The sequence below is a fragment of the Lissotriton helveticus genome, chromosome 5_1 (assembly GCF_964261635.1).
Source record: "Lissotriton helveticus chromosome 5_1, aLisHel1.1, whole genome shotgun sequence".
Taxonomy (NCBI): Eukaryota; Metazoa; Chordata; class Amphibia; order Caudata; family Salamandridae; genus Lissotriton; species Lissotriton helveticus.
The window spans coordinates 1,596,514,903-1,596,540,360 of record NC_136065.1 but is presented as its reverse complement, the minus strand read 5'-3'; the positions used below and the strand labels follow the sequence as shown (position 1 = coordinate 1,596,540,360).

Below are 25,458 nucleotides of genomic sequence, written 5' to 3'. Positions count from 1 at the left end.
CTTCGGGAGCTGAATGACTCTGCCACACTATCTAGTCAGTAAGGAGACAGTGCATAGAGGTATTGCTGAATATAATGGGAGTCCAATGGAATTGCCAAATGTCCAATCTTAGTTAGCTACACAGACAGACTAATAAGAATAGTCTAGTAATACCACAGGGAGTCATATTCGAGGCAGGATAAGAATTTATATCCAGTCTACAAGAAGATCAAAGACGATTTAGAAAAAATCGAATGAGGAACGCTAGGAAAAAATAGGTACTGTTTAGTAAAATGTAAACTTACTGGGGCCAGCAAAGGAGCCCTCGCCTGCCCGATCCTGGCCTGCATCCTCAGCACCCTCCTCCTGTGTCCTCTTGCCCTTGGGGGGAGCTGATGTACAACATGAAAGAAAGAAAAACCATAAAACATGGATGAGATTTTTCAACCAAATCAAACATTTCAAAAGAACAATAACAACATATTTTGGAAAAATAGCAAATAGATAGACAACTATTCCACGGGATCTATCTCATGTGGTATACTACGTTATTCGTATTGCCTGATTTGCGGAACGTTGACTTAGAAAGTTCCTATGTAACTCAATAAACAGACTACTAAAGAGGTTTGCCTAGGCCTGGCACTGCAGGCAGTAGTGCGCAACACGTGACAGACAAAGTCCATCCTGCTTGCAGATCAGTGAATACTCAAACTATCAATCCACCCGCCACCACCGCCACTATTTCTTCTGATAGCCATGTGACTGTCTAAAGGAAGGACACTGGACTTCAGTCTGTTGGGGCTGATTTATAAGTCCCTTGCGGAAGTTGCGGCTGATTTTCCTCCATTGTTGCGTGCCTTTTCTGACGCAGCGGCAGAACAAAAGACTCGCCATGGTGTTGGTGCGGCGTATATATTAAAAAAAAAACACATATGGGCATATGGGCGATGCATCACGTTGTAAAGCCCTGCGCCATCAGGGGGCGTTCCGGCGCAAGGGAGGGCGTACCTGCGCAGGAACGAATCCTAAAAGTGGCTGAGGGAAATCTACAAGATGTCAATCAGTCATTTTTAGGACAATGATGCATGACTCAAACCCTGCGCGCTTGAAGCCGACGTACGGCTTGATGCAGCATTGGGGAGATAGGGTACCCCAGAGCATTGCTGGAGCTGCGCCATCGTTGGCACGCAACTCCAGCAATGCGCTGCCTTTACGGCACAGATGCGTAAGGCTTCTGTGACGTTTTGGGCCAATGGGTGGTGGTGGCATGGCACACAATTACTGCCGCATCCCTGCTACTTTGCAGGGAATCTGCGCCGGTAATTGAAAATATGACCCTTACTGTCTAGCATTACGCAGTTCTTTTCTTTACAGTACACTGATACATAATTTCTCAGGCCAATGAAATGCTTCTGAACACAACATACAAAACAAAGAAGCATAGTAGCAAGCAAGGCTACTGAGAAGGAGAGCAGTGCACCTGAAAATGAAATGCATAGAAGATTTTGAAATATAATTTACCTCAATGTAATCGGCAGCATTATTGCTCTTGGTAAAGAACAAAGATTTGCAAATAACAGAGCAGGATAAAACAGAGTAGTAAATGTACTACTACAACTACTCACCAAGCCCGGGGACCTCTACGCCGAGCGCGTCCAGCAAGTCCCGCTCCCGGTCCATGACATCGGTCCAGCGGTGGGTGGCCTGGTTATATGTGCGCCGGACCCCAGAGATCTTGTACATGGCCCGGCACACCTTCTCCCACCGCTGGCGGCGCTCCCGGATGCCATAGCCGGTCACGATCTTGCCGCCTCCCAGGATCGTCTTGGGGAGGCGGCGCTGGACATGGAAGATCAGTGCCGCCACTTCCTCCGCGCTGAAGATCTCCCTCGGGACCACTTGCTCCCCCCTTAAACGCCCGCACGGGAGCCGGGCACGGGGTGCGGGACCCTTCCCCTTCTCAGGGTGCTTCCCGGCTCCCTTTACCATGGTCTGGGCAGAAATAAACTTAAATGATAAAGAAGAAATAGAATAGTGAAGAAGAAAAGAAAAGAGTTTAAAAAAGTAGTTTAAAAGTAAATAAAAGCTGCAGAAAACACAAAAATATAGAGCTAGAAAAATAGAGGGTTAGATAATAAGTAAAATTAGATCAAAAAAACTTCAAACAAGCAAAGGATGGCAGAGATTGAGAGAGGATACAGAAAGCATGCCCAGAACCATAGCAATGAATGAGAAACAAGATGGCCGCGCCAGTTCACGACCGCGTGGGTAAGTTCGCGCGAGATTTTCCTTGCGAGTACGTGCGAAATTGTACTCGCGAGCAGCACACTTTGCGAGATTACACATAGCGGGCGGAAACGGAATTACGTCACGCCAACAAGATGGCCGCGCCCGTGTACGACCGATAGGGTAACTTGGCAAACGAATAGCTAGAAGCGCCTCGCGAACACGCGCAAGATCACGCGAACATACACGTCGCAACAAAAACAATTTTGTATTCGCACGTATTCGCGGCTTCCGAAATCGATCTCGCACGGATTCGCGCCCCAAATAACGCGCGAAATTGCAAAAAAAACGATTTTAGCTAAAATGAAAGCAATGAGCAGGTGCAAAAGTTCAAACTTAACATTAGTAACATTCAAGGTAGTGCTTCCTGATGGGCCCCTCCAGAGTTTGCAACAATTCTATGACCCTGCTATGACCCAAACAGCAGGCTCATAGAATAGCACCATAAAGGTCCTGTAAAAAAAAAATTTCACTGCAACAAAAAGCAAATTACAGATAAGGAAGGAAGCAGGTGCCAGCCAGACTGGAACTTTCAAAATTACTGACACATTAATGAAACACAAATTAATTGATGGCAGTTGAAGAAGGGCAGGTGTGCTAGCTTTTTTCAACCACCATAATCTACAGTAATAAATAAACCTAATAGGTGCCTGTGAGGATGTACTAGAGGGTGGCATGGGTGTCCCAGAGGGTGGCAGTGGTGAAACAGAGGGTGCTGTGAACCTGTGATGATAAACCAGACGTAGAAACAACATAGTCGCGGCCGTTGCAAGCCGAAAAGTAAGTTCGCAATTGCGAACTTGTCCCAAAATCGGCGCGAACACGCGCCAACACAAAAAACGGAAAAATCCGCAAGTCCGCTAGAGTTCGCGGATCTTCGCGGATTGCGAATCCGTAAATACGCAAGTTCGCGGATTGCCAATCCGCAAAATCCGCCCATGCTTAGTAATCTCCCAGATATAAATGGAGAGAAAAAGATTAGCAATGGTGCAGGCTTACTTATGTTCAAAAACTCGGAAGGCCTCATGAGCCTGAGCGTGGTATTGGGGGTATCTCTCTTCGTTGCCCAGTAAACAACCTAAAAGATAGTAATAACTGCATTGTAGGTAGTGAAGCAGAGATTAACAAACCAAGGTTAATGATACGTGAAGCGCATCCCTGGTCTCAGGTTTCCCTACTCACGGTGACTGCATGGATCGATCGCCTGCCTTCCCCTCAACGCTGCTCCGGTGAAGTGAGCCGTTGGAAGAGTGGCCCGCTTTTTATACTCTATGGTAGGTTAATTAGTTAAGGTAAATTGAATAATCAATAGCGGAAGGATGCCCAAATAAGGCCAATACTACCCCTGTCGTTTCTGATCTTTACGCGGTCCCCGGGATTGTGTAGGAGATCATTGCGCTTGCTCCGGAGTAGTGCAACCTGGGACGCGCATGCGCGAAGCCAGACTCGCGCATAAAGATATGCGCATGCGTCAAACCGAGACGCATGCGCGAACAAAGTAGTACTGTATTCTCTAGCATTACTGACCGTTCTATTTAGCCGGAAGTGTTTATATTACCCTGTTCACCTCAATCGTCACATATTCCCGTGTCCAAATGGAAGGGGCTAAGCAATGGTAGAATGAATTTGACAAACATACTAACTGGTGGCCCAATAAAGCTAGTAAAAGTAACCCAGAGATTTTCCATAGATTAGGGGAGATAACCATAATGAAAAATTACAATATAACTCAATGAGAGTCCATAACCACTCATCATATAGATAGAACATATGAGTGGTCAGGTGGATGGAAACAAGATAAAGAGGTAGCCCCACGCTCTGTTAGATACTCCTTAGTCATTCACCCTACCATGCATGCAGTATGCAAAGGTTAACGCAATTGGCTCCAAGGAATAGAATCATTGAGCAATGATCTCCTACACAATCCCGGGGACCGCGTAAAGATCGGAAACAACAGGGGTAGTATTGGCCTTATTTGGGCATCCTTCCGCTATTGATTATTCAATTTACCTTAACTAATTAACCTACCATAGAGTATAAAAAGCGGGCCACTCTTCCAACGGCTCACTTCACCGGAGCAGCGTTGAGGGGAAGGCAGGCGATCGATCCATGCAGTCACCGTGAGTAGGGAAACCTGAGACCAGGGATGCGCTTCACGTATCATTAACCTTGGTTTGTTAATCTCTGCTTCACTACCTACAATGCAGTTATTACTATCTTTTAGGTTGTTTACTGGGCAACGAAGAGAGATACCCCCAATACCACGCTCAGGCTCATGAGGCCTTCCGAGTTTTTGAACATAAGTAAGCCTGCACCATTGCTAATCTTTTTCTCTCCATTTATATCTGGGAGATTACATGTATGTATGTGTGTGTGTTTATGGTTATATGTCCCCTTTATGTGTCTTTTTTTCACAAGGTACCAGAGCCTCAATTGTGTTCTGCAATTTACCTTTATTAGGAAAGAAATACTTTTTCCTCAGTTCCTGGACATCCGACTAGCATGTTTTCTATGTTCCTGGACATCCGACTAGTACATTTATTATGTCTTTCTTTTACAGGTCTTTCAAACGCCAATTGGGCGCAACGAACATACCTTTTCATAAAACAATGATAGGTACATTACACATTGATTTTTCATTAATTTTCCTTTTTTGAACACTTTTACATTTCATGTGAGTAAGGTGAGGATAATAGTGCATATCCTCGTCCTGAAGAAGGAGCCCTGTGCTCCGAAACATGTTGACACTGTTAATGGTTGATATACCCTAGTACGTATTTTTTCAACCAGATTCTGCACCTTTTTATTAATACCAGCCAAGGACAGAATAAATATTTGTATCCTATGTGCCAGGTATTTTTTATTCACCTTTTTCACCTCACCTCACTCACACCCTCCACGATACACCCTCACATAGTTCACTACCAAGTGCTCCTACGTAGTCATCTGTCGCAGTACGCCGCATCCCGTAGAGGGGTGCGAAGGCCCCGATGATGAAGCATGACACCAAGGGGCCTGTTGGTGTGTGAGGGGCATTTAAACAACACTGTGTGCTCCCCATCACTTTAGGGACCACTGCCACCCTCTAAGTGGATTCTAATTTGTTTATTCATCACCCCCAAGGTGAGGCCAGTCATCCCAGCGCTGTTGGGGCCATTGTGGAGATTAAGCAAGCTATTGCCCAGAGTTGCAGAGTGGGACCCATGATTAGAGTAGGCACCTAGGTGAGAATTATCGAGTCCATGGACATTTTGAGCCCAAGACCCTGCCGCGTCGGGAATTGAACCCTGGTCCCGGGCCAGACCTCTGCCTCAGGGTCTGCCACTCTAATCGGTGAGTCACACTTCTCCACATTACATTCAGTAAAATCACACACTGGGTAGGGCAATACATAGGACACACTCACATACAGGAAATAGGTGTGCAGGGGATAGTATCTTGCAAGAGCCACAACTAGATGAGCATGGCATCTAGTACCCTAGATGAAAAGGAGCCTCCTTCTGAGAGACCCAGTAACCCTGATCTCCCCCTAGCCTGGCATTGAGCACAAGCCATATTTTTACTGGTTGAGTTTCCTGGGCCATGCTTGTATCCCCTTGACTGATTCTGCTGGGCTGTGCAGAGATCCAACAATTGCCCGGCATATGTGTACCCGGATCCAGCACTCAGAGTGGATCGCTGTCCAGGTCTGCCTTGGATCCACCTAGGGCAGGATTAGATGGCACTAACCTCGCTGTAAGAAGAGCCCTCCTGAATCGAGGACTCCAGAGCGCTCATAGGATTGGCCGAATCCTGTTTGAGGGAAACTAGCTGCAGACTGAACCCTGGGTCAAACCATGGACTTGGGAAACAGGTGCCCTAACCCGTAAAGCAAGGACACTGATTGAAAAGTGATCTGTAGGGTCTGTATGACAGTCAGTAGTATGCTTTACAACATGACAGCCTTCAGACCACCTCCCGGAGCTCAGTTTTCCTTGCTCTACCAAACTCCAAACAGTCAAGGCGGCTTTGAAGACCCAACTTTCCTCCTCAGACCAAAGGCCAGTTATCACAGCCTTTGAGCACACAGCCCACAACTCCAGGATCTGGGGAAGAAGTACAGCGGCACACAAGACAAGACAGTGCAGGGGTGTATAATCCCACAGAGATGGGGTAGTATAGGACTGTTAGAAATGGGATCCCTGGCTGGCCAGGACTTTCGCCAAAGTCAGTCAGAGACCACCACTCCTAAGTCAGGGCAAGGTAGTTACACGCCAGGATAACCCCTGCTCACCCTCTAGGTAGCGTGGCGCGAGCAGCAAGGCTAAACTTGGAGGCGATGTGAGTTAAGTATTTGCGCGTGCACCCCAGCAACAACACCCAGGACCCACCACAAAGGAAACTCCACACAAGGTTATATAAAAATAGCCTTTGTATTACACCAAAACACATTAGATTAAACACACACTTTACAATGTGCCAGAGGCACGGGCAGAATTTACAGGGGATATGTACAAGACAGGGCCACCTGGACCACTGTCAGGAATCAGCACTTTTAGAAGTAACACTTAGAAGTTAGAATATAAAATGTAAAATCACTGTAGCACAAATTATAAAAATAGAGCACACAACCAGTAACTACTGGTAACCAGGACCTCACTAGCACCACCTGCACTAGGAGAAAAACAACCACCTAAGTATCACAATACCTGTAGGGGTGTAAGCACATAACACATGATGCAATGCATAACATTCATTCAGAGGTGTAAGGACAAGGCACATGACGCATAAAAACACATTCAGAGGTGCAGCAAAAGAACAATTGCGCCAAACTGACATAAGTCACAACCTGTGACTGTCCCTAGGCCAACTGGCCTCTCTAGGGCTAGGACGCCCTGTGTCCCAGTGTCAGGGTCCTAAACGTGGCAGTTGCCCACAAAGTGCTGGGCAACTGTGTAGCAATTGATGGGGCCAGCGTTGGAGCCTCCTAGGCTCTGGACAAAGGAAATGTCCCCTAGAGCCTCTCAGGGCTCAAAACAAATGACTGTCCCCCTTGGGCCTCGCTGGGCCCTTGAAACAACAACGTGGGCACTCAGGAGCCCCTCTGGGCTCGAAGGAATGACATGCCCTGGAGCCTCGTGGCTCTAAGAACAACTGTGGCAGGGGGGCGGCCCTCTGAGGGAGCCTCGCAGCGCTCCAAACAAACAATGCCCACACAAGCCTCTATGGGCCCGTCACTAGCGTTGGAGTCCCTCCCGGGGGACTCGAAATGACAATTGGGCCCCTGAGCATCTCTGGGCTCCTTCAACAACCAAATGCTGCCTCTTCGATGGAGCCCCCCTCCTGGGGACTCGAAGCAGCTATGGCCCCCAAGAGCCTCTGGGCTCGAACAGAATGCAGCCTGGAGCCTCACGGCTCACAACTACTCAGGGCCTCGTACAGGAGGGGAGGGGTGGGCACCGGCAATGTGCCCCGACGCCCCCTCTCCTGCTAGTCACTCACCGGCTGTCTCCTGCGGCGGGCGGCTGCTTCACGAGAGCTCCCGCTCCTCGGGGCTCTCTGCACACTTCTCCCCTCTCTCCTGGGCTCTCCCTCGCCTGGGTGGGGGGAGGAAAGACGCCGGTTTCTCCCGTCACCGGAGCGCGGGGTGGCCTCCCGTCCGCTTCCGGTTGCCTCTCTGTCCTGCCCCCGGCCTGCCTGACTTCCGGGTCACGGCTGCGGGGGCGGGACTTCCGTCGGCCCGCTCTCTGATTGGCCGGCCGACCAACCACTTCCGGGACGTCGCGGGCAGCGCGGCGGCCCGTTCCAGGCACTCGTAGGCGGGGATCAATTTACCGAGGGGTGGGCTCCCTCGAAGTCAAATCGATAAATGGCGGCAAGGTCCCTGGCAGGGTGGGCACCTGCCAGGGGACAAAATACTCGAAGATAAGCGAGGTGGCACTCGCTTGGGGCGGACAATGCCGGGTGGGCACCGGCCTCTGCAGACAAAGCGCTCCCAGCGCTAGAGGGGTGAATAAAGCGCTATTAAGCGCTGGGTCACAACAAAGCGCTCTCAAGCGCCAAAAGGCAATCCAAAGCGCTCCCAGGCGCTATGGGACAACAAGCCCAGTAAAATTCCTTGTAGGCAGGCAGGGGGGGCAAGGCTGGGCCCAGAGCCAGCTCACTGGGTCTCCAGGCAGGGAGACAGTCCAAGTGGCGGTCCTCTGGCCCAGCAGCAGCCCCCTCAGGATCCTGGAAGAGAACCCTTCTGTGGGGACACAGCCCCATTTTTATACACCACATTCCTTTGTCTGTAGGTGCAGGGTGGGGGCAGAACCAGTCGCAGCTGGTCTGTGAGCACTGTTGATGGGCTCAACCACCCTCTCTATTCACTGGCAGGGCTAGGGTCGTTAGCCGCACCACAGGGGGGCGGAGCCAGCATTGTCAGGGGAAAACCCAGCCTCATTCAGGACACAGGTACACTCCTCCCCAGCCATCAGCATGCTAATCTCCCACTCACCACCGGGCAGACCCATCCAGCCTTCCTGGAGCCTGGCATGCCAGCCAGCTCCAGCCAATCACATGCCAGCACCGTCACAGCACACACATAGCCATGTCTAGAAGTAGCCCTTCCCCCCTAGACACATACAAGCTGCACATACCATCGTGCAGCATTCACTCCCACGAGTTCACACATACCAAACTCGAGCCTGCACTCCCCACGCATCAGGAACTACCAGGGACACAGACATTCCCCATGCATTCCTATGGGAGGGCAGGCCTAGCTCATCACATGCACTCAAAGTGCGCACGCACTTTCCACTGGGACACAGTGAAAGTGCGCAGAACGCAAACATCACCATCACCAATTCACCATTTAAAGCAAAAAGTCTAGGGGTGAACCTGCCCTAAGGGCCAAGTCCAACACAACCCCCTTCCAGCCAAAACGCAGGGTAGACCAATCACCACCGTGATGGACTTCCCTGCTTGGGGCGATAGAACACGGACGCGGGCCCGCAACTGCAGGGACACCCTCCTGTTCTACGCCACGGTGAACCCATGGGATTCCTTCTCAACACACTGTCTGGACCAACTGGGCTACCCCACTGGTACTCCCAAGTTGTCCGCGGCCAGGACCAGTCCCTGAGCCACCCAGGTGCCACCGGTCCTTGCCTATTCGCAGAGCGGGGGGTAGTAACCCCTGGCACATAGGAGCCATTCTCCACTCTTCCTGTCTGCAACACAGGACTACACTGCCACTGGTTCTCCAGCCTAGGGCCTACAACCTCAGGCGGACCAGGAGTCTCGGGGAAGGCTCTCCTCCCCCTACCTCTTCTTCTAGGGTTCCTCCACCTCCGACGAGGGGTACACCTAGAACGCCATTCCAACCCAGGGCTTACCCACTCAGGTTGCACCGGGGTCAGAGGTGGGCTCTCCCACCCTCTGCACCCCCTTCCAGAGGTCTGCCCTCTCCCAACTGGAGTAGTTCCTCTGGAAGAAGAACCGGTCAGGACACTGGTTACAGTCGTCCTACCCTTCAGGTCAGGCTGATCCTGAACCTGGCCATCCAACCTCCGGTCTAAAACCTTTGGTGGGACAATTGCCTGGCACTCCAGGACTTCTGGGGATTCACACACAATCCCCCTGAGGCTAACAAATGACACATCTGTTGTGTGACTGTCTGTCTGGCGCAGATCTCCCATCCCCTGTCCACCTGACAGTGCGTGACGATCCCCCAGACCAGAAGTGGCGCCACCCGGGTCCCCCCAAGAAGATCTAGCCCAATTGGCTAGTCCCTGGTCCACTGGTGCATCCACTGGGAAACTCATCCCCCAATCACTCCTCACTCTGGACTCCTGTACCCTCCCTACCGGAGCGGTACTGCCAGACTCTAGGACCACAGGAGCTCTGTTTACAGACGCTCCAGGTCCTCTACTCACTAGGAGATCCTCCTCAAGTGGACTAACAGGACAGCCTAGGTCCCCAACCTGGTGTTCCCTACAGAAACCATCCAAGTCCTGAGGCAGGGCTTAGGGCGTCTGGGGAACCTCGGTCTCCCCCTCACTCCTGCTCCACTGAGCCAGGCAGTGAGCCCCTACACCCTCCTCGCTATCCTGGGACCTAGCTAGGCTACACTGAGCCTCTTCCACCACGCTGGGCTGGAAGATCCCTGAACCACTACTTTTGGAGTCACTCACTAATGACTCTAGAGAACCTCTAGTCCTTTCCCAGCGGTCTGCTTCATCTGCAAGCTCACATGCGTCAGACAATCCACACCCCAACAGGTGTGTGCGCAACCCTGGTGAACAACAACTGAGCAGATGCTCTTTGACAATCAGACCAAACAAGACGTCAAAATCATCTTTCGTGTGAACTTGCACCCAAGCCCACAGTGTATCACAACATTCATCCTCAAACTCCTCCCAAGACAGGTGAGACAGTTTCCTACTGTCCCTGAACTTCACCCTTAACTCCTCCTCTGGGGAAACAGGTACCAGACTGGGGGAACTGGGACTGGGATTTGCTACCCTGAAATCTAAATAGCTACCACCACTGGACTCAACCCGCCCTGGGGAGTCCAGAAAATTAAAACTGCGCGCAGGGGATAGTCTACCCTCCAGAGCTACTTTGCCTCTGGTGGAGGCCCTCTCAGCCTCCTCTATCCTTTCCTGCTCTAAGACCCTCTCGGTCTCTAGCTGTTGCTTTCTAACGCCCAGCTGTGCCATAGCCTGGGCATGCTCCAACCTGAGCTTTTCTAAAGCCAGCTGGTGCTCCCTTTCTCTCCTCCTATCTTCCAGCTCCTCTGGGGACAGGGAAAGGGATGAGGCGCTGCCTCATACGCTGGACCCAGCATGGGACTCCCTATCTATGGGGTCTCTACTCTCTACTGGTGTCCAGGTGCTGTCATCTTCTTCCTCCTCTTCTGAATCTTCAGGGCTCCCCACAGACCCACCACCCTCCTGGTGTGAAGCCCGGGCTCTTTCCTCACTGCGCTCAAGATCCCACTGACCCTTTAGCCATAGGATCAGGCTGCTCCTAAGTTCGGACTGAGTGTCTGACTCATCCACCCCTATGTCTCTCTCTTCACAGAACCTTACCAACTCTCCCATACTGTACCTAAACACATCACAGAAATCAAAAGCAGTCTCCATTCTGGCGGACGTTCTAGAGAAGAGATCACATAGGGAACCTAGGGGTCTGAGCTAACACAGGAGTACACAATTTACAAGGTATTCAGCAAGCTCTCTACCCTAGAGAACTCACACTCACTTGTCTAGTGCCACACACCATTCATCCACACACAACCCTCCCCTCGGACTGGTAAGACAGTTTCTACCACCCCTGATTCCTCAACCTGACCACACGTGACACAGGTACCGACTCTGGGCGCAGGGTGGGGGAACAAATGTACTTGACACAATTACACAATGAAACCTTCAGGAGAAGAAAATAATGGAACTTCAAAAACAATCCCCTAAAATGTGGTCATCTAAAATGCAGAGTTTTGTGGTGCAGCCAGCTGCTACTGTGGTACAACGCAAACACAAATCCTCATCCTCACCGCTCGCCGCCAATGTTAGAAATGGGATCCCTGGCTGGCCAGGACTTTCGCCAAAGTCAGTCAGAGACCACCACTCCTTAGTCAGGGCAAGGGAGTTACACGCCAAGATAACCCCTGCTCACCCTCTAGGTAACGTGGCACGAGCAGCAAGGCTAAACTTGGAGGCGATGTGAGTTAAGTATTTGCGCGTGCACCCCATCAACAACACCCAGGACCCACCACAAAGGAAACTCCACACAAGGGTATATAAAAATAACCTTTGTATTACACCAAAACACATTAGATAAAACACACACTTTACAATGTGCCAGAGGCACGGGCAGAATTTACAGGGGATATGTACAAGACAGGGCCACCTGGACCACTGTCAGGAATCAGCACTTTTAGAAGTAACACTTAGAAGTTAGAATATAAAATGTAAAATCACTGTAGCACAAATTATAAAAATAGAGCACACAACCAGTAACTACTGGTAACCAGGACCTCACTAGCACCACCTGCACTAGGAGAAAAACAACCACCTAAGTATCACAATACCTGTAGGGGTGTAAGCACATAACACATGATGCAATGCATAACATTCATTCAGAGGTGTAAGGACAAGGCACATGACGCATAAAAACACATTCAGAGGTGCAGCAAAAGAACAATTGCGACAAACTGACATAAGTCACCACCTGTGACTGTCCCTAGGCCAACTGGCCTCTCTAGGGCTAGGACGCCCTGTGTCCCAGTGTCAGGTTCCTAAACGTGGCAGTTGCCCACAAAGTGCTGGGCAACTGTGTAGCAATTGATGGGGCCAGCGTTGGAGCCTCCTAGGCTCTGGACAAAGGGAATGTCCCCTAGAGCCTCTCAGGGCTCAAAACAAATGACTGTCCCCCTTGGGCCTCGCTGGGCCCTTGAAACAACAACATGGGCACTCAGGAGCCCCTCTGGGCTCGAAGGAATGACATGCCCTGGAGCCTCGTGGCTCTAAGAACTGTGGCAGGCGGGCGGCCCTCTGGGGGAGCCTCGCAGCGCTCCAAACAAACAATGCCCACACAAGCCTCTCTGGGCCCGTCACTAGCGTTGGAGTCCCTCCCGGGGGACTCGAAATGACAATTGGGCCCCTGAGCCTCTCTGGGCTCCTTCAACAACCAAATGCTGCCTCTTCAATGGAGCCCCCCTCCTGGGGACTCGAAGCAGCTATGGCCCCCAAGAGCCTCTGGGCTCGAACAGAATGCAGCCTGGAGCCTCACGGCTCACAACTACTCAGGGCCTCGTACAGGAGGGGAGGGGCGGGCACCGGCAATGTGCCCCGCCCCCCCTCTCCTGCTAGTCACTCACCGGCTGTCTCCTGCGGCGGGCGGCTGCTTCACGAGAGCTCCCGCTCCTCGGGGCTCTCTGCACACTTCTCCCCTCTCTCCTGGGCTCTCCCTCGCCTGGGGGGGGGGAAGGAAAGACGCCGGTTTCTCCCGTCACCGGAGCGCGGGGGGGCCTCCCGTCCGCTTCCGGGTGCCTCTCTGTCCTGCCCCCGGCCTGCCTGACTTCCGGGTCGCGGCTGCGGGGGCGGGACTTCCGTCGGCCCGCTCTCTGATTGGCCGGCCGACCAACAACTTCCGTGTCGTCGCGGGCAGCGCGGCGGCCCGTTCCAGGCACTCGTAGGCGGGGATCAATTTACCGAGGGGTGGGCTTCCTCGAAGTCAAATCGATAAATGGCGGCAAGGTCCCTGGCAGGGTGGGCACCTGCAAGGGGACAAAATACTCGAAGATAAGCGAGGTGGCACTCGCTTGGGGCGGACAATGCCGGGTGGGCACCGGCCTCTGCAGACAAAGCGCTCCCAGCGCTAGAGGGGTGAATAAAGCGCTATTAAGCGCTGGGTCACAACAAAGCGCTCTCAAGCGCCAAAAGGCAATCCAAAGCGCTCCCAGACGCTAGGGGCCAACAAGCCCAGTAAAAGTCCTTGTAGGCAGGCAGGGGGGGCAAGGTTGGGCCCAGAGCCAGCTCACTGGGTCTCCAGGCAGGGAGACAGTCCAAGTGGCGGTCCTCTGGCCCAGCAGCAGCAGCAGCCCCCTCAGGATCCTGGAAGAGAACCCTTCTCTGGGGACACAGCCCCATTTTTATACACCACATTCCTTTGTCTGTAGGTGCAGGGTGGGGGCAGAACCAGTCGCAGCTGGTCTGTGAGCACTGTTGATGGGCTCAACCACCCTCTCTATTCACTGGCAGGGCTAGGCTCGTTAGCCGCACCACAGGGGGGCGGAGCCAGCATTGTCAGGGGAAAACCCAGCCTCATTCAGGACACAGGTACACTCCTCCCCAGCCATCAGCATGCTAATCTCCCACTCACCACCGGGCAGACCCATCCAGCCTTCCTGGAGCCTGGCATGCCAGCCAGCTCCAGCCAATCACACGCCAGCACCGTCACAGCACACACATAGCCATGTCTAGAAGTGGCCCTTCCCCCCTAGACACATACAAGCTGCACATACCATCGCGCAGCATTCACTCCCATGAGTTCACACATACCAAACTCGAGCCTGCACTCCCCACGCATCAGGAACTACCAGGGACACAGACATTCCCCATGCATTCCTATGGGAGGGCAGGCCTAGCTCATCACATGCACTCAAAGTGCGCACGCACTTTCCACTGGGACACAGTGAAAGTGCGCAGAACCCAAAAATCACCATCACCAATTCACCATTTAAAGCAAAAAGTCTAGGGGTGAACCTGCCCTAAGGGCCAAGTCCAACAAGGACTATAATGACACACATGACAAACTGTGCAGGGTATGTTCGCCTACAGGTCAAGGTATACAGAGGTATAGTCACACAGAAGAAGACAGTAGATTGGAGTGAGAAGAGAGGCCAATTCATATGCAGTAATTACAGACAGAGAGGTATAGGGTTGTGTGTATGATGTAGTCATACAGAAAAGGTAGTGCCATAACATACAAGAGTGGGTAGCGAATGAGGTGCAGTCACGCAGAGGAGAGGGAAAGTTGTGCGGTTTAAACTGATTTGTAATTTTTCCATAACTAAATGCAAATTCAAATGTAATTCTATTACACGATTAATTAAAACATTTGCAAAAATGTGCTAAAACCATTACAAAAACGTTCATGTGAAAACCCTTTATTAAAATACATTCTACAATGTTCAATAGGATACATGGGCAGAAACTACCATAATTACTACAGTTCATTCAGGTAACAAGTTCTTACTCAAACCATGGAATGCTAAGTAAACCCCACAGCTGTATGTGCCAGTAACATTTTACTCAAAATATAAAGTGGTAGTAAATCAGCCAGATGTCCATAAAGTGAAGTGCCATCAATCGCATGCTGCGCAGCTTATTTTCATGCCTATGTTAAATAGGGAGCTTTTCCTAAAATATAAAGAGAAATGTAACCAGTATAATGTTCACGGCTGGGGTTACCGGATTCCGGGCCTGTATAATAGCCTATAAGAGGATTGTAAAAATATCCGTAAAATGAGCACACGGTACAAATAACGCGCGTGCATGGGTGTTGTGCGACTAGAGAATGCCGTGTTCCCATTCCTGTCATGTTTCTCAGGGTGCAGACATCTGCAGCAGTCTTACTACTGCGTATCTCCCTCCCTCCCTGTGCACCGCTGCGTTGCTAGGTGCAGCGGTGATGCTGAAAAGGCTCCGGTTATAAACACAAAAATACAACATATCGAAGAAATGAACACAGGGCGACACATGGAGTAAAATCCCAGACTGGGGGTAGGGCTGTGCCTTGATGCAATCAGAGTCACGGAGGGCAGTGTACGTGGTGCTGTGATGCTACACGGGAGAGCGCAGCACATGGGGTATAGGCACACACAGGAGTGTGCCTCGAGCATAACCACTCACAACAGAGGGCAGTGCTTTTAGTGGTATCACACACGGCAGGATATTGGGGGGAATCAAACACAACAGAGGGGTGGAATCACACATAGGAGAGGGCATTAGTACATGATGTGCAATAACACACACCGCAGTACGTAGATAAATCACGGAAGGAAAGGGGTAGTATTTGGTGCATAATAACACACACGCAATCCAAAGACGTTTTATTGCATGGGCAAAGTGTGCTCTGGCCCAGGGTCCCAGCCTTTCAGCATTGAGCCAGCTCTGTTCTGCAAAGAGTCTTGCCCTGTTGACCTTGAATAATTCTTAAACAGATTGTTTTAAATACCATTTTCCTTTGTAATAGACACTCACACATCACCAACATTAAAAATAAAACAGACATTTTGCAGAGAAATGTTGTGTTTATGTTTCATACAACATCCATAAAAAAAGTTTCCTTTAGATCAAAACAGGAACCCACATATGAGGAATGGGAGGGTGTTGCAGGGATTATTAGCAGTAATATTAGTGGAAAGTGGCTGTGTTACTATATTGAAAACAAGCTCACTACCCCTGAATAGTGGATGTAAACACATTTAGAATTTGGAAGAGCATGCCTGTGCACTGTGATTAACTCAGCCAAAGAGTGCATGAAAGAGATGAAATTAGATCACAAATTAAAAACTGTTCATAACCAGGCCCCTAAAATATGCTTGGCCCCATGCACCCACAATCCTTAAGGTGTCCCTCGCGCAATTAGCAGTACATGGTGTATAACACACAGCAAAGATGGTAGTTCATAAGGTACAATCACGCATAGAGAGGGCATGAAATGGGGTATATTCAATCATACAGACAGGGGGCCAAAACACGGGTATATTCAAACAGAAAGGAGAGGGCAGAAGGTGTAGTAAACCCCACAAAGGAAGAGAAGTACAGACTATGATTACACCAAGGGGAAAGGCAAGCAGAACGTGTATGCGCACACAAAGCGCTATATGTGCTGCACGTGACTCCGTGGAAAGGTCCACCCAACATCTGCCCTTCTAAGATCAGCACACTGGGCAGAAGCCTTGGTACAAGGGGTAGAGTTCCATGAAATCCTGCCAGTATGCATGGAGTAGACTCACACGTATGCAGCGTTAAAAGCAATGCATAAACTTTCCTCAATGGTCCATACATGGGTGTACTGACTCACAGGAAGGGTCTTTACAGCAATTATTGCCTCACCTGGAGGCAACAGCACATGGTGCAAAAGAGTAGAGCTACAGTGTTGATGAAGTTGGAAATATTGTTAGGGGTTAGTACAAGAAGACGGGCTGAAGACTAAAATTATCCTAGAAATATAATCAAACCAACCCACACATTGTGGGAAGCCATGCGGGCATGGTTGGCTTGTGGCAGCCCAGTGCGTTCCGAAAGAAGCCCCCTGGCCTGAAACTTACCCAACAAATGCCTGAATGCCAGAATGACCAGTTTGGCCTAAACAGTACATAGTTGATCATATGTTCCAATCAGGGGTTAATACACTGGGTACACATGCCCTAGGAAGGGTCTGTACATAGGATATAATGCACCAGGTAGGGTCTATATTCATGGTATACTGTCTACAGTAAAGTAAAGTCCACATTTGTAAAGCGCACAATCACCCGTAAGGGTCTCTAGGCGCTGGGGGCCGTCGGGAAGATTAAGCGAGCTATTGCCCAGAGTCACATGGTGCTGGGCTAATCTGCCGCCGGAGCCGGGGATCGAACCGTGATCCCCAGATTCCAGCGTCAGTCGCCCTGGCCGCGGCGCCACACCTCTCCCACAGTGGTACACCCACACATTCCTTGCACTTCCTGTATCACATACAAGAACTGGTACTCACCCGTGCCGCTCTGGAGGAGTAGGGATCCTCGAAGAGTGCCCATATACGAGGCTGCCAGAGCTTCCAGCAACCACGAGGCCTGTCCGATCGCTCATCGATTCCCAGTCTGTGGGGTGCATCCTTCTCTTCATCGCCATCCTCTGGGTCAGGGCTTTCAAAGATGTCCAGTGCCTCTTCGGCATCGCGATGTTGGCGATAGCTCATCCAGCAGCATGGCTCCACATCTGTCTCATCAATACCCCAGAAGGCCAGCTCCTCTTCGAAGAGTGGCCCGCAGATATCGGCTGGACAGTGAAGCTTACCAGTGCGATAATAGTTCAGCACATAGGAGAAGATGCCCGGATGGCGGTCAAAGAAGAACTCATTGTTACTCATGTCAAAGTCAATGTTGCTTTCTGAGTCAGGCTCTGCTAGACAGGCCAGCCGGGTTCCGGGCAGTGTCCGAAGAGTGCTCTTGTAGGTCTCATGGCGTGTGCCTCCCACGTTGATGGTGATTTTGTCCGTATCTTCGCCCCGTGCCATCTCTTCCCTCAGACATGATTTGGATGGTGGTTTGTTAGCCGACTTGCGCCCACGGTAGGAGGAGACACACACCGAGCTTATCATAGGTGCTCCTTGAAGGCCCAAGCTTACTGGTTATTGCAGCACTTAGGTGAATCCTCAGGATTCAAAAGAAGGCATTTTGGGCCAGGAAGATTCTGGGTGAAGAACAAGGTGAGACATGAGAGCCAAGGAAACAAAGAAACATCAGCACTGGGAACGTAGGTGCACCTCAGCAAACCAGAAGACCTTGTGCTTGGAAACCTGGAAGAAGTTAACACGTCGATCCTTCAGCAGGTAAGACCATGAGAAAATAATTCACAGAGCAAAGGAACTCAACAGCTGCCATGGAGCCTCTGAAAGTCCTCCTTCACTCTGCAGCGATGAACCTTCCAGACTCCTCCTCCAAGTCTCTCTTCACCTGCTGAGATGTGCTGTGATGGAGCTTTCCAAGGACCTCCCCCTGGTCTGCCTCCACCCTGCAGTGAGGGACCTTCCCAAAGTCCCTGTCCTCCCGCTGGGATGGAGTTTCCCAAATTCCTCCTCCAAGTCCCGCTCCGCCCTGCTGTGATGGAGCTTTAGAAAGTCATCCTCCACCCTGCTGTCGCCAAAACCCTGCGGCCTGCCTGTTATCTTTTCTGCTTATCCTCTGGATCACTGGTCAGAATAGAGGCCACTCAAGGTCACAGCTTGGTCAGATGCAGGAATTGGACTTCTAGGGAGACACCTGTGGTGGTCTGCGCTTTACTCTATACAAAGTTATAAAGACAGTGGTGGTTCCATAAAGCTTCACCCGCTGCTCTCCCTTCGCATCGTCTTCCAAGGGACAAGTGTTGAATGTGATGAGTTGGGGTGAGAGGGGGCTTCAACGCTGTCCTCTTCTCCTTGAATTGAACTTGAGCATCAAGGACTCTCACCCACTCCTAGAAGATGCCCTCGCAGCAGCAACGGTGCACTAGAGTGTCCTCAAAGGGTGCCTCGGTCGCCTCAGTCCCCAGTCCTGGGCCAGTGGAGAGGGGCCTCCCGGTGGAATCACACAGGGTGAGTGGAGGTCACCAGGTAGCGCGCCTCGGTTCTCGGGTCCTGCCACCCTGCTTTCCTCGTGCCGTCTTCGCAGATTATGGTTCATCGTGGCTGGGCTTCACATTTCTCCTGTTGGAAAACAAATGGGTTGTTAGATCGAATCCAGCTCCCTGAGTCGAAAGAGGCGTCACTCTTGTCTGTCCCTAGCAGCAGACCGGTCTGCTCACGGCGGCTTGCTAGGAGCCCCTTGAGAGTCCATGCACTGTGCCGGGCCCTGGGAGTACTCCCTGTCAGTCTTTCCTACCAGCAGGGGGCGCACGAGCTCCTGCATCCAAAAGGCGCTCTGGAGCACGGGTGCAAGTCCCTCACTTCCCCCAGTGTCCGTACACACCGTGACATCCCCAGCCTGTCCCGGAACTAGCGCTCAGCAAAACAGGTGCGCCCCCTTTCTATACCCCGTGGCCAATGCGCGGCTCCCTGCCTGGCCCCACCTGTGTCAGCGCGCGGTTTTGTGTCCCGTGCAACTCGTACTTTCTCCCGGTCTCGCCTGAATGAGAAGCTCCTAGATCTCACCCTAGCCCCGAACGGCTCCCTGTCTCACGCTGAGGAGCGAGAAGCCCCCTGTCTCACTCCAGGCCGGTAGGGGACTCTCCAAGCTTCATCCTAAAGGTGGGATATTCTCCCAGTTCTCACTCGAGAAACTGAAAGGCTCCCAGGCTCGTGCTGGGAAGAGAGGGGCTCCTGGTCTCAGTTTAGGGTGGGAGATTCTCGTGGCCTCACCCGAGGGAGCGAGAGGCTGTCGGCCACACCTTGGGGAGGGAGATGCTCAGAGTCTCACTGTAGGGCGCGAGATTCTCACAGTGTCACCCTAGGGAGGGAGAAGGTTCCGCACTTTAACTGCTTCCTTCTTCAACGTATGGATGAAAAGTTAGCCGCAGTCTAACCCCCTGGCTAGGGATTTTCTCTTCATGCTCGTCTCAGCCCGAGTTAGATTCTCCCCCTGCTTCCCCACTTCCATACTCTCAATCTCAGGGGCAGAAATACTCTCCGGCCGATCTCAGCTGGTCCCTGCTTCACGTTTCGTATGTGCTTTGGAAATGCTGTCGTCCTGATGGCAGTTTCGTCCTAGGAGTGGAGATTCTCTCGCCCTGACCCTTCGTTCACCCTTAAAATGGAGATTCTCTCGCCGACACTACTTTTACCCTGAGAATGGAGATTCTCGATCCCTGATCCTACTCTCACCCTAAGAATGGAAATTCTCTCCCCCTGACCCTACTTTCACCCTTCGAATGGAGATTCTCTCACCGACCCTACTTTTACCCTGAGAATGGAGATTCTCGACCCCTGATCCTACTCTCACCCTAAGAATGGAGATTCTCTCCCCCTGACCCTACTTTCACCCTTCGAATGGAGATGTTATCATCTTGCTACGGGTGTCCCCCTGCGCAGGGTCTAACCATGTCCCTGGGCGCAGTTCCTGAGTATAGAGATTCTCACTTTTCTCAAAGCCCCCCACCACCCCCCTGTCCCCAGTATCACTCTACTGCACCCCTCCCCACACCCAGGTATAGAGATGCTTAGCGTTCCCCTTCTTCCATGCTCCCTCATCCTCTTCCAGCCCCCTTCGATATAGAACCCGTAGTGCTGCCGCTCCCCACCCCACCCCACCCTCCAAGCTGTCTGCACTCTTAACTCCCCCATGTGTCCAGTCGCCACCTTGCTCCCAGACTACCCCTTGCTCCCAGTCTCTTCCCCGCCCCCAGGGGAGAGAACTTCTCTCACTGTTTCCCCCTGTCCACATCTGCCCCTGGTTTCCCATGTACTGCCTGTCTCTCCTTTGCTCCCAGTGTCCCGCTGTTCCCAGGAGAGAGACCTGCTGTCAGTCAGTCTCTTACCCCCGGTGCCTGCTGTAGTGTCCTTCCTCACAGTTCATACTCACTCCCAGTGTCTCCTTTGGTAAGTCTCTTCGGTTCTCACAGTATCCCCTGTTCCCGTCCTCCTCTGATCTGACTCTCCCACTTGCTCCCAGTCATCCAGTCTGTCCCCTGCTCAAAGTCTCCCCTTCGCCCCAGTCTCTTCTTTGCCCCAGTCTCCCCTTTGCCCCAGTCTCCTCTTTGCCCCAGTCTCCCCTTCGCCCCACTCTCCCCTTTGCCCAAGTCTCTTCTTTGCTCCAGTTGCCCCTTCGCCCCAGTCTCCCCTTCGCCCCAGTCTCCCCTTTGCCCCAGTCTCCTCTTTGCCCCAGTCTCCCCTTCGCCCCAGTCTCCCCTTCGCCCGAGTCTCCCCTTCGCCCCAGTCTCCCCTTTGCCCCAGTCTCCTCTTTGCCCCAGTCTCCTCTTTGCCCCAGTCTTCCCTTCGCCCCAGTCTCCCCTTCGCCCCAGTCTCCCCTTCGCCCGAGTCTCCCCTTTGCCCCAGTCTCCTCTTTGCCCCAGTCTCCCCTTCGCCCCAGTCTCCCCTTTGCTCCATTCTCCCTTTTGCCATATTCTCCCCTTTGCCCCGGTCTCCCTTTTGGCCCAGCCTATCCCCTGCTGACAGTCTCGCTGCCACGGACTCTCTTTGCCTCTCTCTCCCTGGATGCTTGCAGTCTCGCGCTCGCTCACAGTCTCTCCTTTTCATACAGTCTCTACCTGTTCCAGGACTCCACGGCGCTCCTGCTCTCCCCCTGCCCCAGCTTTCCCTGTACTCCGACCCTGCTTCTCCCAGTCTGTCCTGCCCAGCCCTTTTTATTCCCAATCTCCACCTTGCTCTGAGTTTCCCCCTGCTCACAGTCATCCTCTTGATTCCACTCCCCCCTTAAGGATGCAGGTCTGAATAGTGCCCTGCCCCCAAGTTCCTAGTCTCCCCTAAAAATGCAGATATCCCCCCCCTGCTCCCAGCCCCCCTCTGACTACTCTCCCTTGTCCCAGTTTCCACTGGTGACGCAAATGCCTCCTTTTGTGCCCATTCTCCCTCATATCCTGTCTCCCCCTTATTCCCTGACTCCATCTACTCAATGTCTCCCAGTCTTCTCCCCCTAGGGATGCAGATGTTCCCAGTCTCCCCTCACTCTCGGCCTATCTTTGGTCCCAGTCTCCCTCTAATCCCAGTAGCTCCTTGTTCATAGTCTCCCTCTTGTTTCCCAGTCTCCCCCTTACTCTCAGTCTCCCTCTGCTCCAGGTTTCCCCTTGCTCCCAGTCTCCCCTGATCCAGGTTCCCCCCTTGCTCTTAATTCCCCCCTGCGCCAGGCTCCCCCTTGCTCTTAATTCCCCCCTGCTCCAGGGTTCCCCTTGCTCCCAGTCTTCCTCTAATCCCAGTAGCTCCTTTTTCCCTGTCTCCCTCTTGCTCCTAGTCGCACCCCTTGCTCCCAGTCTCCCCTTGGCCCCAGCCTCCCCTTGTTCCCAGTTTTCCCCTTGTTCGCAGTCTCCCCCTTGCTCCCAGTCTCCCCCTTGCTTCTAGTCTCCCACCTGGTCTTAGTCTCCCACTGCTCCAGTTTTCCCCTTGTTCCCAGTCTCCCTCTTGTTCCCAGTCCCCTGTGCTCCCAGTCTCCCCCTTGCTCCCAGTCTCCCCCTTGCTCTCAGTCTCCCCCTTGGTCTCAGTTGCCCTCTTGCTCCCAGTATCGCCCATGTCCCAGTCTCCCCCTGGTCCCAGCCCCCCTCTTGCTCCCAGTCTCCCTCTTGCTCCCAGTATCCCCCTTGCTCTCAGTCTCCCCCTTGGTCTCAGTTGCCCTCTTGCTCCCAGTATCGCCCTGGTCTCAGTCTCCCTCTTGCTTCCAGTCTCCCCCTTGCTCCCATTCTCCCCCTTGCTCCCAGTCTCCTTCTAATCCCAGTAGCTCCTTGTTCCCAGTTTCCCTCTTGTCCCCAGTCTCCCCTTGCCTCCAGTCTCCCACTGCTCCAGTTTCCCCTTGTTCCCAGTCTCCCCCTTGCTCCCAGTCTCCCCTTTGCTTCTAGCCCCCCTTTCCTCCCAGTCTCCATCTAATCCCAGTAGCTCCTTGTTCCCAGTATCCCCTTGTTTCCAGTCTTCCCCTGGCTCCCAGTCTCCCCCTTGCTTCCAGTCCTCCATTGCTCCCAGTCCCCTTCTAATCCCAGTAGATCATTGTTCCCAGCCTCCCTCTTGTTCCCAGTCTCCCCTTGCCCCCAGTCTCCCACTGCTCCAGTTTTCCCCTTATTCCCAGTCTCGCCCCTGTTCCCAGTCTCCCTCTTGCTCTGTCTCCCTCTTGGTCTGAGTCTCCCTCTTGCTCCCAATCTCCCCCCTGGTCCCAGTCTCCCCCATGGTCTCAGTCTCCCTCTTGTCCAAGTCTCCCTCTTGCTCCCAGTCTCTCCCTTGCTCCCAGTCTCCCCTTTGCTCCCAGTCTCCCCCTTGCTCCTAGTCTCATTTTAATCCCAGTAGCTCCTTGCCCCCAGTCTCCTTTTAATCCCAGTAGCTCCTTGCTCCCAGTCTCCTTTTGATCCCAGTAGCTCCTTGCTCCCAGTCTCCACCTTACTCCCAGTATCTTCCTTGCTCCAAGTCTCCCTCTTGCTCCCAATCTCTCCCTGGTCCCAGTCTCCGTCTTGCTCCCAGTCTCCCCCTTGCTCTCAGTCTCACCCATGGTCTCAGTCTCCCTCCTGCTCCCTTCTCCCCCTTGCTCCGAGTCTCCCCTTTGCTCCCAGTCTCCCCCTTGCTCCCAGTCTCCCCATGCTCCCAGTCTCCCTCTTGCTCCCAGTCTCTCCTTTGCTCCCAGTCTCCCCTTGCTTCCAGTCTCCTTCTAATCCCAGTAGCTCCTTGTTCCCAGTCTCCCTCTTGTTCTCAGTCTTCCCTTTGCCGCCAGTCTTCTCATTGCCCCTAGTCTCCCACTGCTCCAGTTTCCCCCGCTCCAGTTTTCCCCTTGTTCCCAGTCTCCCCCCTTCCCAGTCTCCCCAGTGCCCCCTGTTTCCCTCTTGCTCCCAGTCTCCTTCTTGTTCCCAGTATCCCCCTTGCTCCAAGTCTCTCTCTAATCCCAGTAGGTCCTTGTTCCCAGTGTTCCCCTTGCTCCCAGTCTCCCTCTTGCTCCCAGTCTCCCTCTTGCTCCCAGTCTCCCCCAAGATCCCAGTCTCCCCATTGCTCCCAGATTCTCCCTTGCTCCCAGTTTTCCCCTGCTCCAGTTTCCCCCTTGTTCCCACTCTCCCTCTTGTTCCCTGTCTCCCCCTTGTTCCCAGTCTCCCCCTTGTTCCCAGTCTCCCCCTGCTCCCAGTTTCCCCCTTGTTCCCACTCTTCCTCTTGTTCCCAGTCTCCCCCTTGTTCCCAGTCTCCCCCTTGTTCTCAGTCTTCCCCTGCTCCCAGTTTCCCCCTTGTTCCCACTCTTCCTTTTGTTCCCAGTCTCCCCCTTGTTCCCAGTCTCCCCCTTGTTCCCAGTCTCCCCCTTGTTCCCACTCTCCCTCTTGTTCCCAGTCTCTCCCTGCTCCCAGTTTTCCCCTTGTTCCCACTCTCCCTCTTTTTCCCAGTCCCCCCTTGCTCCAAGTCTCCCTCTAATCCCAGTAGGTCATTTTCCCCAGTCTCCCCCTTGTTCCCAGTCTCCCTCTTGCTCCCAGTCTCCCCCAAGATCCTTCTCCCTTGCTCCCAGTTTCCCCCTGGTCCAGTTTCCCCCTTGTTCCCACTCTCCCTCTTGTTCCCAGTCTCCCCCTTGTTCCCAGTCTCCCCCTGCTCCCAGTTTTCCCCTTGTTCCCAGTCTCTCCCTGTTCCCAGTCTCCTGTTGCCCCTAGGCACGCGGATGCTCTCACCTTGCTCCTGAAGGCTGCAGGATTGGTCCCCGGATGCCCCACGCCCATATTTTGGCTGCGTGGCGGCTGCAGGCTGCTTGTTGCTTTTATCCCCAGCTCCTATATGTGCAGCAAGTGGCGGTGCATCGCTCTCCTCCTCTGCGCGCAGTAACCCCTTCCCTGCCGAGCCGCAGCCAGCTCCTCCCTCGCTCCCACACCCTCCTCGGTTCTCCTCGCTTTTCTTTCTACCTCGGAGTTTCCTATTGAGTTTTGTCAGTTTTGTCTGTTATTCAGCGTCTTGACAGCCCCTCCCGGCTCCACGCCTTGCTTACAGTCCCTTCTGCTATTCTCGTCCATCTCCGTGTCTCGCGCCGACCCTCTTTCTCGCTCTCTCACGTACTCTCCTTTTCTCACACATTTCTTCTCTCTTTCTCGGGTACATATTCCCCTCACACCCCATCTTTCTCTTTCCTCTAACAACCAGCCTCCTTCTCTTTGCTCACACTCTTTCGCCACCACCTCATTTTCTATCACACTTCCTTTTCATTTCACACCCCCTTCTCACGTCACTTTCTTCTATCTCATAATCTATTCTTCTCACTTTTTTCCTTCTTTCTTCTTCCATGCTAAATATCTTTCCCCTTTCATAATAATTTCGTATGTTACAATTCCTTCCCTCACACTCCTCTTTCTCTCCCTCCTCTTATACCTC

At 52.5% G+C, this 25,458-nt stretch overlaps 1 protein-coding gene across 3 annotated transcripts in view; it reads right to left on the bottom strand.

The window, feature by feature from the left end:
• KCNC4 (potassium voltage-gated channel subfamily C member 4) overlaps positions 1-24,906 on the bottom strand; it is a 490,468-nt gene extending 465,562 nt beyond the window's left edge. For all 3 annotated transcript variants that reach the window (XM_078644791.1, XM_078644792.1, XM_078644793.1), the window contains exons 1-2: positions 24,768-24,906; positions 17,497-19,188 (exon numbers count right to left, since the gene is read on the bottom strand). In XM_078644791.1, coding sequence (XP_078500917.1) covers positions 17,497-18,102 — 606 coding nt within the window. In that variant the 5' untranslated portion in view covers positions 18,103-19,188; positions 24,768-24,906. The remainder of the gene's footprint in view (positions 1-17,496; positions 19,189-24,767) is intronic.
• Between the last annotated feature and the right edge of the window lie 552 nt (positions 24,907-25,458).